This window comes from Typopeltis vanoorti, chromosome 16, assembly GCF_054136105.1.
Source record: "Typopeltis vanoorti isolate ZY-2024b chromosome 16, IOZ_Tvanoo_1.0, whole genome shotgun sequence".
In the NCBI taxonomy this organism is placed as follows: domain Eukaryota; kingdom Metazoa; phylum Arthropoda; class Arachnida; order Uropygi; family Thelyphonidae; genus Typopeltis; species Typopeltis vanoorti.
In genome coordinates this window covers 106,115,121-106,131,526 of record NC_143564.1, presented here as the reverse complement: position 1 = coordinate 106,131,526, position 16,406 = coordinate 106,115,121, and the positions used below count along the sequence as shown (strand labels likewise).

Sequence of the window (16,406 nt, the reverse complement as noted above, 5' to 3'; positions counted from 1 at the left end):
TTTATTTCTACTGTGATTCTCCATCTTGAGAGGGCACAGTTCATCTCTTATCATGAATAACACTCCCCCACCACGTTTACCATATTTACTCGAATATAACTCACCACTGTGTATATCTCACACCCCTGCTTTTACTTTATGAAAACAGAAATTAAAACGTTTTGCATATAGTTCGCACACGAAAAAAGTTTAAAACTTTAAGAAACAGATAGTGAATATTGTTATGGCAGTTTCAGATATTTTATTAGAATTCGGTTGAAGAGAACTAGCATTTCAATTCAAACAATCATCAGTTTGCTTTTTTCGTTGAGTTGCGTGATCTTTTGTTAATAATGCACCAGTCATATGCATGGAGATGGAATGAACCAATAGAGGAAATGTGGGAGTGAAAACATTGACTTCTACTCAATCTTGAATTGCACGAGGGTGGATTAACTGTTGTGCAACTGGATTTTGAGATGGGGACATGATTTTGCCAGAAATAATTTAATTGCATTGTCGCTAAAGATTCAAATATGTCAATATATTGCGTGATTAAGGTGAGTGGCCAATCACATAAATAACATTGATAATTAAAAATTAAATTCATTCATTTTATAAATAATGTGAGAAATTATAATGAATACTGAGGATTTAATTATAAACGTCAATTTAGTTTCTTCCGGAAAAACTTTAGTTTCAAAAAATCCCCGCATATATCTTGCACCACGATATTTTAACTTTAATTTTTGGGGAAAGAAGTGCGACTTATATTCGAGTAAATACAGTATCTTCCCTCTCCTGCCAAAAATTCTTTACCTTTCAATTTCTATCCCTGTTAGAATATCCTCCTCAGTTAACCAAGTTTTCACTGATACCAACAATCTCTGGAGAGATTGAGTCATTCAACACCACAAATTCATTCCCTTTATTCGTAATGCGCTTGCTTTTTTTTTTTTTACAGAAAAACCAGTGCATTGGCAGTAATCTTATAGCCATTATTACTCCTCTCATTCTTTACCTTATTCCAGTATAGTCCCAAATAACAGAATGTGCAGCCCTCCCATTTGTAGATCCAGATGTCAAAATTTTACATTTAGCTGTATTAAACTGAATTCCCATTCATTTACCCACTTTTCCAGTTTATTCAAATCCTTCTGAAGTCAAACATCAGCACTCTTATTGATAACCCTGTGAAGCTCACGCATCTGGAAACAGCTGAATATCTCTCTGTAATCCAGTAACAGAATCATGGATGACAGTGGTTTTAACCTTCCTTGTAACGCTACATGTAACCTTCGTACTCCCCTCACTTCATGGTGACATTCCATCTAATTCAAATGACTTACTGATGTTTTGAAGACATTTACTTCAAATGAAATTTATTTATTATGTAAATGTCTTCAAAACTTAAATAGCTTTATGATGAACATATTACATATTTTATTTGATTTACTGATTGCAGAATGTTTTTATACTGTATTTGACATAGATTTATTTAAATTTTTTTTCATTTTTTTAAGGTGCACATATTTGATTTAATTATGAATCAAAATGAAGAGGTATGTAAACATGAACTGAGCCAGAAGAAAAGCAGTAGAATCTCTTCCAAACCTACTCGTGTAGCTTTTAATTTTGAACATGCAGTTATTATAGTTGGTGATGACAGGTTAGATTTTTTTTATTCTTTTTTAGTGATGAAATACAATTGCATATTAAGTTATAAATTAGTACAAGTTATTAGAGAATGGCTATTAAAATTAAGTAGGTGTAATGTATATTTTTAATATGTATTAATCATATGCATTACACATGATAATTATTGGCAGTCTGTGAGTGTTTGATTTCCCACAATGAGGCTTTGAACTTAATACTAACACCATTACTTCAGACATCATCTAAAGTACCATCTAACAACATCCATCCACCTTCAAACCATATCTAGATGATTCACTGTAAATGCATCATAACTAGATGTCTGAAATTACTTCAGACATCTAGTTATTAGTATTAGTATTGAGTCCAAAGCCTCATTGTGGGAGGCCAAACACTCACAGACTTCAATTACTATGATACCTTGGCTTGAATACATTCAGTGTTGGAGCAGTCGGTCTGGCAATGCATTCCACCCCATGGAAATAATATCCTTTTCACTTCCTTACATGATCTTATAGTTTCCAGGGATGTCTCCTCTCACTCTCACATCACATTATCCTAGCGAATAATTCCCATGTATCTATCTGATAGGCTCCTCTCTCCAACTTATACATCTCAATCACATCACATCACATCTCATCCTCCTCTTATCTGTCAAGATCTGAAGGCCATATTTCCTTATTCTGTCCTAATACCTAACACAAATTGTACATGTTGGAAGTTTATTTTCCACTTGGTTAGACTATAATAAATTTAGTTTAATCCTTTACCCAAGTGTAGGCAAACAACATTTGCACCTGAAGTAGTTCAGGACTTGAGGCAACTCATAGCAAAGGTCGACTAAGCTCTCATCACTCCTTGTCTCAGTATCACCCATAATGCAAAGCACAACTCTATGCAGACATGTATAATGCTATGCATTAAGGGAAGGGCCACTACCCAGACCGGTTTCGACCTTTATTGAGGTCTCGTCAGTGGGAGGCAGACCCAGAGTGGTGATACTAAGGCAGAAGCAATGGAGAGGGCATATTTACTTATACGAGTTGCCAAAAGGTGTACCACATTATTATTAATTTACTCTGGATTTAGAGAAAGATGTTGGAAGTTTATTTTCCACTTGGTTAGACTATAATAAATTTAGTTTAATCCTTTACCCAAGTGTAGGCAAACAAAGTTTGCACCTGAAGTAGTTCAGGACTGAGGCAACTTTTGCTATGAGTTGTCTCAGTCCTGAACTACTTCTTCAAGCACAAACTTTGTTTGCCTACACTTGGGTAAAGGATTAAACTAAATTTATTACAAATTGTACATCTACCTACTTGAATTCCTGATGACCCTCTCTCTCTCTGAATGCTCTGATCTATTTTTTGACCAGTTGTCCTTCTAGATACACTGTAGAGGTCACCTCTCCTCTTGGCAGCTCAGATCACAATCTTGTACAAGTCTTCTCTCTCACAGAACACCCCCTCTTCCAACCACTCCTAACCTCACATCTTCTGACGCTACAAAGGAGGCAATTGGGATAACCTCCAGAATTTCTACTCCTTTCCTTGGTCTGACTATGGCTTCCACTCACCTGACCCCAACACCTTCTGTGAACAAGTCACAGAAATTATTCTTACTGGTATGAAGGCCCTCATACCACATTCAATTCAAGATTCTCATCCATTTCATGTAACATATGCAAATCAGTCACCAATAGATCAAAATCTGATTTCATAAAGGCCACTAGCAGAAAACTCACCTCCTGTCCAAATGGAAGCCTTCTGATCACTTGCTAAGGTCATTAGATGCAACTCCTGCACTTCCATCTCTCTTTTCTCTCAAAGATAAAGCTGACCTCCTAGTATCACTCTTTTCCTCAAATTCCTGCATAGATGCACCATATTCCTCCTGTAGTTTTTCGACAAAAAGTCATCAGAAAACTGCTAAATACTGAAATATTTTCTAGCCCTGATGGCATCTTTCCGATTGTTCTCACACATTGTACTCCAGAGCTAACACCCATCCTGCATCATCTCTATAATTTATTATACATATCTGGTACTTATCCCAATGCATCGAAGCAATCTCATATCCATCCTATTCTAAAAAAGGGTGATAGAAGTCTACCGTAAAATTACCGACCTATTGCAATCGCCTCTGTTGTCTCCAAAATAATGGAGAAAGACATCAATAGTCAACTCCTCTGCTACTTTGAGGCCCACCAGTTAATCAGTAACCACGAGTATGGATTCCGGCATTCAAGATCGAATCGACAGCTGACCTCGCAGCTTACATCACCCACCACTGGATACATACCATGGAAAGGTTCGTAGAAACTTGTGCTGTCACCCTTGACATTTCCAAAGCTTTCTACCACATCACATCAGTGGCCTCCTCAGCATCCAAATAACTTGGCATTCTCTTTCGTTCAAGAGCCTGTTTTACACCTAACCAACTCTTCACTATATCCAAATTCCAAATCTGCCCATGTTTAGAATATTGCTCGCAAATTTGGCATGGTGCACCTGAAACTTCTCTTAAAATCCTTGATGCCATAAAGAGGCAAGCAGTTTTCTGAGTTTCAGAGCTTTCTACCACATCACATCAATGGCCTCCTCAGCATCCAAATAACTTGGTATTCTCTTTCGTTCAAGAGCCTGTTTTACACCTAACCAACTCTTCACTATATCCAAATCCCAAATCTGCCCATGTTTAGAATATTGCTCGCAAATTTGGCATGGTGCACCTAAAACTTCTCTTAAAATCCTTGATGCCATAAAGAGGCAAGCAGTTAGGATCATAGATGATCCCTCTGTTACAGACTTACTTCAATCTCTATCTCACAGGCATAGTGTTTCAGCACTCTTGTCTATTCTATATTTGAATTGGCATCCATCATTCCTCCACTTTCTGTTGCACCTGTTAATACAAAAGCAGCAGCTGCCCATCATCTCTTTACTATGCAACTGCAAACACACTGAACCTGCTTCTATTCATCCTCTGTTATTCAGTCCACCTCTATCTTCTTCAAGAATTATTTGCAGACAACTACAACCTGCAACTCTTCAAAAAAATAAAAATCAATAAACTTCTTTCTCAGTCCTCATCTGCATCCCACACATGGCACTGATGTACTTATAGGTCCCTTGACTTCTTGTGTATGGGATCAATATAAATAAAAAATAAAAATACTCAGTATTCCAGAGACCATTTTAGTTATTTGCCTCTACACACACACACTCTCTCTCTCTCTCCATTGTTTCCTTATTGCCAATATAGCCATGTGACCAGAACTGTGCAAATCCAAATGAGGCCTGATTAATGCCTTATCCATACATGTCAGCATTCTTTGCATTATAGCAGCAATTTCTGGATAACCCTTACAACTTTCACATTGTGTCCTCTGAACTTCAGTTCCCTTCACCAAGGTTCCCACATTCTTTGCCTCCTCCACCTCCTATAGCAAAGTTCCTCCAATATGATAAACCTCATTCCATTTTCTTATTGTCCTAGAACAGAACTCTCTGGCTGTCAGCCATTCCTGTAACCAAGCTACCAAATACCTGTTCATCCCCATCCTGCTCAATTTCAACAGTAATTTATCATCTGGCGAAGTTAGTTGAATTAAGGGGATAAAAATCCCTTATTATTTTACAGCCATTTATTATTTTTATCCTTTATTCATTTATTTATTTATTCATTTATTATTTTTATCCCCTTAATTCAACTAACTTCGCCAGAAAATATAGTCGTTTGGCTTTTCATTATAATATAATATATATATGAATGCCACTCTGGCAGTCATATAGTGAAGGTATGTAAGTTCTTTTCACTTAAACTTTGATATCATCCAGGTCTACCTACTCACTGATGAGACCTCAAAAAAAGGTTGAAACCGGTCTGGGTGGTGACCTCTCCTCATAAGCAGTATTACATCTCCTAGGAGCTGTGTTTTCACATTATGAGAAAATATCAAGGATAGTGAGGGATCTTGCTCCACCTTTGCTTCGAGTTGCCTTGGTGTTGTACTACCAAGTGGTCACTTACGCTAGGATTCGCCGATAGTTCTTCGGTATGAAACTCGTAGATCGTAGTTTAAGATCTTAGAGTTTCGCATACTGGCTGTAAAATAATAAGGGATTTTTATCCCCTTAATTCAACTAACTTCGCCAGAAAATATAGCCGTTTGGCTTTTGATCTTAATTATAATATAATAAGTAATTTATCATGTTGTACTCTATCAAATGCTTTACACCTGTGCATACTAGCAACCGTGCAGTTAGCCTAGTGGCTGTGCGCTTCACAACCATGTGACTGGGGAAGGAGTGTCCCAGGTTCGATTCACGTCGAAGATGTGAGGAATTTGAGGATCTTCCTCAGCCATAGGCAAGTTAGCCGGTCTTGGGCACAGGCAGTAGTGTTTTTTCCGCCAGTTTATCTGGCGTTTTTCATCCTGCAAGCAGGCAAACCGGCCCCGTGAACACACACGGATCTACAGCCATAAATACTTAACCTCCCCATGAGGGGGCTCAACTCGCCTCAATAGGCACGGGGAGAAAAAGGGAGGAAAACTCCATACGAATAAATAAATTAGCAATGGAACATTAATTTCAAGTGAGAAAAATTTGGCTGTTTTAAATGAGCGCAAGATTTTGCATTTGTAAGCTTTTTTTGTGTTTGTTATCAGTAACTTTGAAATGAAACTTATATGAATAAGCATATATTTACTAGTATTCATTAAGCGCCGAAATACTCAGGAAGCAAAATTTGTGAACCAACACCAATGTGTGATTTTTTTTTTCCATTAAAATATGAAAAATAACAAAAAAGAAATAATAAATAAAAGTTAAATATGTTTCTTTAGAGATAAAAAAAAAATCTATTTAGTCTTAAAACATTTAAAATTTGTTTTCATTATTTCATGGCTCCCTCAACAAAACTAACGACCCCCAGTTTGGGAAGTGCTGCCTTAGAAGACCTAAATATAAGAGCTAATGACATTGAAGTCCTTACAGATAACAGATAAATGTAGAGGAAAATTATCAATATGAAGTTTGAATGATTTTTTTTTCTTTTTGATTTTATAAAAGTAAAATCCAAAAAATATATATTTATTTTTTTAAATAAAGATATTTAAATCACAGCACATGGGTTTAGATGTCAGATTGGGAATTGGTTATCGGATATATATCAGAGAATTATGTATAAGGGAGTGGTATCAAGGAAGCGGAAAGTTGTGAGTAGAGGCCCATGTTACTTGCTACTTGGATCTATATTGTTTAATCTTTATATCAGTGACACTGTCATTGGACTGCAGGGGGATATTCAGTTGTTTGCAGATGATGTGAAGCTGGGAAAGGTTATTAGTAATTCTACAGATGTAGTGAACCAAAATCCTTCCTAAAACTGCTTGATGCTATTCATAAGAGGAAATATGATTAATTAAGAATCCTCTCTTAGAGATTTGCTCCAGTCTTTTTCTCATTCTGCCTCTTTCTTTTAAGCATATAAAGAATATATACAACTGCTGGTCATCCATAAACAGTTGTAGTTCAAACTTACTTAACTAAATTCTTGACCTCTTCTTTCATTCTATCTACCTCTGTTCTTTGGAACAGCCTTACTTACACTATTTTCCTCAAGGACTGTCTCCATATGCGCAAGAATTATTTCAACAGTTTCCTTCTTTCTTCTTATTCACTTACCTACATGTAGCACTAACGTGGTAAAAGTTTTGCAACCCATTATGCATTGAGGCAATAATATTAAAAAAAAGAAGAAAGTAAATTAACATATGCTCAAACGTGTGGACAGACTTATGTGTTCGTCGAACATGTTGTTTATTATTTTAACGGTATAATAGAACACAGAAACTAAGTAAATAATTAATTTATTAACTTGATGCTGATATTTCGCTGGTATTATAACCAGCATCTTCAGAGCACAAAAACCACTGTTTGTCACAATACGCTAGACTAAAACAACATGGTGTACTTAAAATTGTAGCAGCAACACAAAGACTAGAGTCCTGATTTTGGCGCCCTCTATTAAAAAAAAAAAAAAAAAAAAAAAAAAAAACGTTATCATATATTACTAGAGTCCTAATGTGTTAGGACTCTAGTGCTAGTTTTTTCTTAATATGACTGTCTCCCAGATCTTCGGCAAGTTAATACAGCCATATTTGTTGAGATTTGGAGTGTGTTTTAGGGCTTCTGTCGCCTCTAAGAACAATCTCTCTGATTTATATGGGTTTCTGTGTAGTACTTTTGTGTTTTTCCAGTTGATCCTGTGTGCAGGGGTATCCAGAGCATGGTCTGCTAGGCCCGACTTCCCATAATGATATTTCCGGACGTATCGTTTATGTTCGCTGATGCGGATATTCACAGTTCTTCCTGTTTGACCGTAGTAAGCTTGATTGCATGAGCAGGGTACTTGGTAGACTCCTGGATGTGATAAAGGAGGAATGCTGTCCTTGGGTGAGCGGATGAGGGTGGCTAATTTGCTATATGGTCTGAATGTAGTGCGTAGTTTATGTTTATTGAGAATTCTTGAGATCTTTTCGGATGTGCCTTTAATGTAGGGGATGGTGACTGTTTTGTTGTAGTTCTCTGTGGTGGATGGTGGGAGGGGTTTCTTGGGAGTGTTTAGTATTTTGTTTATTTTTTGTGGATTGTAGCCGTTGGCCAAGAAGGTGTGGCGTAAGTGAGTGAGTTCAGCAGTAAGAGCCTTGTCATTTGAACAGATTGCTCTCGCTCTATGGGTTAGCGTTTTTAATATGCCATATTGTTGAGAAGGATGATGGTGTGATTGTTTGTGTAAGTATCTGCCTGTATGTGTGGGTTTTCTGAAAACTGAAAATGATAAGGAACCATCTGGGAGACGTGTGATGAGTGTATCCAGGAAGGGCAGACAGTTGTTGGCTTCCAGTTCCATAGTAAAGTGGATTTTTGGATGTTGGCTATTTAAATGTGCTAAGAATGTTTTCAATGTCTCAGGGCCATGTGGCCAAATAGCAAGCACATCATCAACATAGCGTAGCCAAAGTGTTGGTTTGCGAGTGGCTGTATTGATTGCTTGTTTTTCCAGGTGTTCTATGTAAAAGTTGGCTAGGGGGGGGAGAAAAGGGGGAGCCCATGGCTGTCCCATCAATTTGTTTGTATATTTTCCCTTTCCATGTGAAATATCCTGCATGTATTGTGAATTTGAATAGTTCAAATATATCTGGGGGGAAGTGTGACTTCAGTAGATTGAGGGTTTCTATTAGTGGTACATTTGTGAATAGTGAAGTGATGTCAAAGCTTACTATTAAGTCTGAGCTTTTTAGGGTGAGGTGTTGTAAGATGCTTTTTAGGTGTGCTGAATTTTTGATAAAGGAGGGAGAATTGTTGGTGAGACACCCTAGTGTCTTCAAGTTTCATGATACAGCACAAAGAAATAATCAAACACAGCTTTAATAATTTCAATATTTTGTCTCTGTCACAGGGACAATTATCTAGGATGCAATATAAAAATTGTACACATATAGCACACAAACAGTAAGCGGAAAAGATATTAGTCTAGAGGTCTTAAGAGGGGGTGCCTGAATAATGGCAGTAACTTGCCTTTGCTGTTGGGAAGGAGCTCTAAGAATTACTGTTTTCTAAATTTTTTTTCGGAGGTTTAATACAACCATATTTATTAAGAATAGGTTGGTTTTCTTAAATTTGCTGCCAATTCCAAGAAAAAAAAGTCTTTCATATTTATATTTTAGTTTGTTTTTTTTTCTAATTCCATTTGATTCTATGCAAGATTTGGTCAGATATATTGTATTGTATATAGATATTGTATTCTAGATGATGTCTCTGTGGCAGATTACTATCATCCATTCAGGCCACCCCTCTTAGGACCTCTAGACTAATATCTTCCGCTTACTGTTTTATGTGTGCTATATGTGCACAATTTTTATATTGTATCCCAAATAATTGTCCATGTGACAGAGACAAAATACTGGAACTATTAAAGCTGTGTTTAATTATTTCTCTGTGCTGTATTCAATATTCATAATATTGAAAGTATTAAACCTTTATTTAATTATTTTATCACACTGTCTTCATTCCATTAAATCTGAAGAGGACCTTAAACCAAAGCAGAAAAGTTTTAGAAAAAAACAAACTAAAACTAAAATATAAATATGACTTTTTTTCTTGGAATTCATCATCGTCAAATTCCTGCCATGTACCCCCAAGGGGTGTACAGGATATGATAGTACTACATGAAAAAAATTAAATCATTACTAACTTCCTATCTATAATTTTCCTCCAAATCAGTCTGTTACTTGTCAAGACTCCAACATTATCAGATCTTATATTTCTATCGTCTAAGGCACTTTGTACCATATCAATCCACCTATATCTTGGTCTTCCTCTGGGTCATTTTCCTGCCAACCTGGCAGAGAACACTTGTTTTGCTAATCTTTCTTCGCCCATTCTGTTTAAGTGACCCTACCACCTGAGATTAGCTCTACTAACGCATTCCTTGATGCTGACAATGTCAAGTTCTTTCCTAATATCCTCATTTTTAATATGATATTGCCATTGATGCCATCTGTTCACGCCTCTAATCTTTCTCACGACTCTCATATCTGTGGTCTGTAGTCTTCTTCAAGTGTTTTACTTCTGACCCAGTTCTCAGATCCATAAGTTAAAACTGGTTTGAACACTGTCTTGTAGTGTTCAAATTAGTCAGAACACTAAAGATATTTATAAATTGGTTATATCCGATAACCAATTCCCAATCTGACATCTACACCCATGTGCTGTGATTTAAATATCTTTAGTGTTCTGACTAATTTCTCTCTTATTCCATATGAATTTATTCAATTCACTTCCCACCATACCAGCTTTGCTGATTCTGTTATCTATTTCTGTATTTAATTTACCATCTTCACTAAAAATCATGACTATGTAGCTGAAATGTTTTACTTGTTCCACAGGTTCTCCATTCACAACACAGTTGACATTTTCAATGTCTTTATCTTTCTATTGCTGACCTTCATACCACATATATTACAGGAGTTATTCAGTTTAGTCAGAGAATCTTGCAGACTTGTAGCAGATTTATTTAGAGGTATAACATCATCCGCATAAAGCAAAGAGCTGACATTAACATCTCCAATTTTGATATCATGTTTAATACCACATTCCTTCATAATGTGATCCATATAGATAATGAATAACAGAGGGGATAATGTACATCCTTGTCTGACACCAGATTTAACATTAAACCATCTTCCTGTACTTCTTTCAATTCTAACTGCTGACTTACAACTCAAATAAAGACTAAGTATTGCTTGATATAATACCCCATTAACACCATATAACTGTAGTGTATTGAATAGCTTCTCTCTTAGCACCTTGTCATATGCCTTTTCCAAATCGACAAAACTTAAATACAGATCTTTGTTATATTCCCATGCTTTCCCGACTGTCATAAAGTGAAGATCTGATCCTGACAGCCTCTATTTGGCCTGAATCCAGCTTATTCTTCACCAAGCTTTTCTTCCACAATTCTTCTCAACCGTTTCTCAAATATACTTACATAGATCTTGCCAGGAACACTCAGTAGAGAAATACCTCTGCAATTCTCACATTCAGTTTTATTTCCCTTTTTATATATGGGTACTATGAGAGCTATACTCCAATCATCAGGAATTCATCCCTCTGTCCAGGCATTCTGAATTATGCAGTGCAGCCACTGTAAGACTCTTATACCACCATACTTCAGCATTTTTGGTCGAATATCATCTACTCCTCCTGCCTTTCCACATTTCAAGCCTTTGATGGCTTTTTCTACTTCTAGTATGGATATGTATTCCTGACTGTATGCCTGTTGAGTGTTTTTTACCACTGTGCTATCACTGGTTGTTTCATTTAGCAATTTTTCGAAGTAATTACTCCATACTTCAAGGATATCTTTTTCTTCCATTTTCATGTCACACCTTTATCATCTCTAACTCCTTTTACAGCACTCTTTCCTCCATTCCTAAGCTTCTTCAACAACCTCCAGAATATTTTGCCATCGACTTGATATTTATTTTCTATATTCTTGCCAAAGTCTTCCCATGACTTTTGTTTAGTTAGTTTTACGCAGTGTTTAGCATTCTTGCATTTGTCTCTGTATTCTCTAAGAGCACAAGCTGATTTATTTGCCAGGAACTTTTGATATGCTTTCTTCTTTTCCTTCACTGCCTGTTTAACTTCCTGTGTGCACCATGGAGTTCTAATTTTTCTATCCTTGCAGACAACTTCACCACATGCCTCTCTAGCTGAATCAATCAAGGCTTTTTTCAAGGCTTGCCACTGAATCTCCAAGGTTTGATTCCTGTTCTCAAACTTTCATTTTTTTCTTCAGTAATCTTTGTGTATTTTAATCTACAGTTCACACCTGAGAGCTGCTCAATTTTTATTCGCTTTAAACTTTCTTACATGTTATTCTTTTCAATGTGAAATTCAATTTTATCCTGCTCAAGACTAAATAGTGATCGCTTCTAATTTCAAATCCTCTGTACATTCTGGTGTCCTGTACCAGGGAGAAAACATCACTATCGACAATAACATAGTCAATGAGACTTTTCTTATTCCTTGCCTCTTCACTCCATGTGAATTTGTGCACATTTTTATGTTGGAACATGGTGTTAGTAATAACCAGTCCATGTCCTGAGCAGAAATCCAACAGATATTTGCCATTATTATTAGCTTTGCTCTTTTCTCCAAATTTTTCCAAAATATTTTTGTATGTCTCGCAGTCATTTCCTACTCTGCTATTTAGATCCCCAACAAGGACCAACTTTTCCTTTTTCATTGTGTCAGTTGCTTTTTCTAAAGCTTCAAAAAATTCCTCCACTTCTACCTTAGTAGAACCTTCTGTGGGACCATAGGCAGAAATAAGTCTCATTGTCCAGTTCCCACATTACTCTACTTGAGACTGCCTGCCATTCAAGAAGATTAGTTTCGTATTTTGTGTTGAATACTATGGCTACTCCTTCTTTTCCTTGATTGTCATTTCCTGAATATAACATTTTGTATTTCTTGCTCAGAAAGCTCTCACCGGTTTTTATCTTTTTTGTTTCAGTCACCCCTATTATGTTGATCTGGTACTTATCTAATTCCTCAGCTAGCTCCATTTCTTGGCCATTTAGGCTTCTTATGTTGATAGTACCGATCTTTAACTCTGGTGATGTTGAGTTGGGGTGTGTTTCTTGGAAATGGCAGCAAATTTAAGAAAAACAACCTAATCTTCATAAATATGGTTGTATTAAACCTCCAAAAATTTAGGTAACATTAATTCTTAGAGCTCCTGCCCAACAAAAGTTACTGCCATCCATTCAGGCACCCCCCCCCCTCTTAAAAACTATAGACTAATATCTTTTCTGTTTACTGTTTGTGTGTTTTTATGTGTGCTAGTATGTGTACAATTTTTATATTGTATCTTAGATAATTGTCCCTGTGACAGAGACAAAATATTGAAATTATTAAAGCTGTGTTTAATTATTTCTCTGTGCTGTATTCAATATTCATAATATTGAAAGTATTAAACCTTTATTTAATTATTTCATCATACTGTTTTCATTCCATTAAACCCGAAAAGGACCTTAAAAAATGCCAAAGCCTAAAATATATTCTTGGTCTTTTCTTGCGAAAAGGCAAAGGAAAAATTGTTGGTAGGAAAAAATAGATTTTTAGCCTATGCCCAATAGTCAAGAAATCATGGAAATACAATAAAGATATCTTCCTCTGTAAAAAGAGAGATGTTTATTATATTCCCTATTTCTACAAATAGGCCCTTTAGTCCTCATCGGTGGAAAATCCAAACAAATCTAATTTGTTTTAAAATGTGGCCATCTCCAATATCAGAGCATTTCCAGTCTCATTAGTCTCTTGAATATATATAGGGTAGCAGAAGTATGGAAGATGCTGAAAAGTAATAATGTTATTGGGATAGAGAGCTTTCTGAAATTCTTGAAGCAAAAGTTGACGTTTTTTTTCTGGTTTTGTTTTTAATTGCATAGCTGGAAAACCTTTGAAGATCAGGAAAAAATGTAAAGTAATGATGGAAATCAGGGAAGGACTCCAAAGTCCAATATAATTTTGAATCTGTCCTTTCTTTTCAAGGTCTTTCCTGCAGAAATGTTATACTGAGGCATTGGCAACCCCCACCCCAACCAGAATGCATAAATTTGCTAGGGAAGAAACTGCAGTTTCTATGTTGTAATTTTCAGTTTTCATATTGTATTTGACTTACCAGTATGTTTGTCCTTCATTTGCACAGCTTCAACTCTCAGCAGTATATACTAGTTAAACTCAAAGCTATTTAATCTCAACTATACTTTTTTAATTGTATTATTTGTAAATATGACAATGAATTTAAAGAAATGACAAGTATAGTGAGAGTCAGACTTGCTTTCCCATACTTTTAACTCTGGGGAGGTCCAGTAATATTCTGACTGAATTTTATATTTTAAAAAATAAAGTTTATTTTATAAAAAAATATTTGGATAGTAGTATTATTGCTATATTTTCTATCTATTACAATTCAGGCAACATATTTTTATATCCTACAGGGGGAAAATTTCATGTTTCAAAATGTCACCAAATTTACGAATTCAATTAAAGGTAAGTGATAATTACACAGTTAAATGCCAGAAACATTTCTTAAATTAATATTACATTACAGAAGATTGACAAGTTTTAATAACACTATTGGTAATTAATTGTGTCAGGTGACCAAAGTATAAAATACATTGTGTGTTGTACTTAGATACTACATAGTATTGACTGAACACAGAAAGAAGTCCATCAAAGTTAATGAGTTTCCATTATTTTATTAAGCATTTTTGTAGCATTTGTTATTGATGTTTATCAAAAGCACTAAACTGTTATTTGCTCATCAGAGAAAAGCTGTTCTTCTGCTGAATGCATTTCTTTCTATGCGCATGATCGTTTCAACTGAATTGGAGATGGAAGGTTAGCAAACTTTTCATTAAAAAAAAAGCAGGTACTTAGATACCCTGTGCAAGCTTTTATCACTAAAATTTTTAGTATTTGAAGAGAATATTATAATAATTTGTAAACAATATATAAAAATAGCAGAATTAAAGCAAATAATGAAAAAAAAAAGTATGATTATTTTGGGGGAAAGTCATTGAAGAATTACTAAATGATAGGAACTGCTGAAGAGAAAGAGATAGATTAGCTGATTTAATCAATGGAACAATTAGACTTATTTTGTGCCTATGGTCTCACAGAAGGTTCTACTAATCTAGCAGTGGAGGAATTTTTTGAGGCTTTAGAGAAAGCAACTGACACAATGAAAAGGGAAAAGTTGGTCCTTGTTGGAGATCTATATAGTAGAGTAGGAAATGATTGTTAGACATACAAAAATATTTTGGCAAAATTTGGAGAAAAGAGCAAAGCTAATAATAATGGCAAATACCTGTTGGATTTCTGCTCAGGACAAGGACTGGTTATTACTAACACCATGTTCCAACATAAAAATGTGCACAAATTCACATGGAGAGAAGAGGCAAGGAATAAGAAAAATCTCATCGACTATGTTATTGTCGATAGTGATGTTTTCTCCCTGGTGCAGGACAACAGAATGTACAGAGGATTTGAAATTGATCACTATTTAGTCTTGAGCAGGATAAAATAGAATTTCATTTTGAAAAGAAGAATATTTAAGAAGATTTTAAAGCAAATAAAAGTTGAGCAGCTCTCAAAGAGTTTGAGAACAGGAACCAAACCTTGGAGATTCAGTGGCAAGCCTTGAAGAAAACCCTGATTGATTCAGCTAGAGAGGCATGTAGTGAGGTTGTCTGCAAGGATAGAAAAATCAGAACTCCGTGGCAGACAGAGGAAGGTAAAGAGGCAATGAAGGAAAAGAAGAAAGCATACCAAAAGTTCCTGGCAAATAAGTCAGCTTTTGCTCTTAGAGAATACAGAGAGAAATGTAAGAAAGCTAAACACTGTGTAAAATTAGCTAAACAGAAGTCATGGGAGGAATTTGGTAAGAACAATAGAAAATAAATATCAAGAAGGTGGTAAGATATTCTGGAGGTTGTTGAAGAAGCTCAGAAATGGAGGAAAGAGTGCTGTAAAAGGAGTTAGAGATTATAAAGGTGACATGAAAATAGTAGAAAAAGATATCCTTGAAGTATGGAGTAATTACTTCGAAAAATTGCTAAATGAAACAAGCAGTGATAAAAAAAAAAACACTCAACAGGCATACAATCAGAAATACATATCCATATTTGAAGTAGAAAAAACCATCAAATGCTTGAAATGTGGAAAGGCAGCAGGAGTAGATGATATTTGACCAGAGAATACTGAAGTATGGAGGTATAAAAGTCTTACAATGGCTGCACTACATAGTTCAGAATGCCTGCAGAGAGGGACGAATTTCCCACAGTAAAGCTCTCATAGTACCTGTATATAAAAAGGGAAATAAAACTGAATGTGAATATTACAGAGGTATTTCCCTACTGAGTGTTCCTGGTAAGATTTATGCAAGTATACTTGAGACATGGTTGAGAAGAACTGTGGAAGAATAAGCTGGATTCAGGCCAAATAGAGACTGTCAGGATCAGATCTTCACTTTTCGACAAATAGCTGAGAAATCATGGGAATATAACAAAGATCTGTATTTAAGTTTTATAGATCTGGAAAAGCCATATGAAAACGTGAGAGAAGCTACTCCAAACGCTACAGTTATATGGTGTCAATGGGAAATTATATCAAGCAATACTTAGT

General features: G+C 35.6%; 1 protein-coding gene across 3 annotated transcripts in view; it reads left to right on the top strand.

Moving 5' to 3' along the window:
• Positions 1 to 16,406, top strand: part of LOC150098246 (dynein intermediate chain 2, ciliary) — a 504,968-nt gene that overhangs the window by 476,576 nt on the left and 11,986 nt on the right. For all 3 annotated transcript variants that reach the window (XM_090405921.1, XM_090405922.1, XM_090405923.1), the window contains 2 exons: positions 1,503 to 1,648; positions 14,219 to 14,270. In XM_090405921.1, coding sequence (XP_090262047.1) covers positions 1,503 to 1,648; positions 14,219 to 14,270 — 198 coding nt within the window. The remainder of the gene's footprint in view (positions 1 to 1,502; positions 1,649 to 14,218; positions 14,271 to 16,406) is intronic.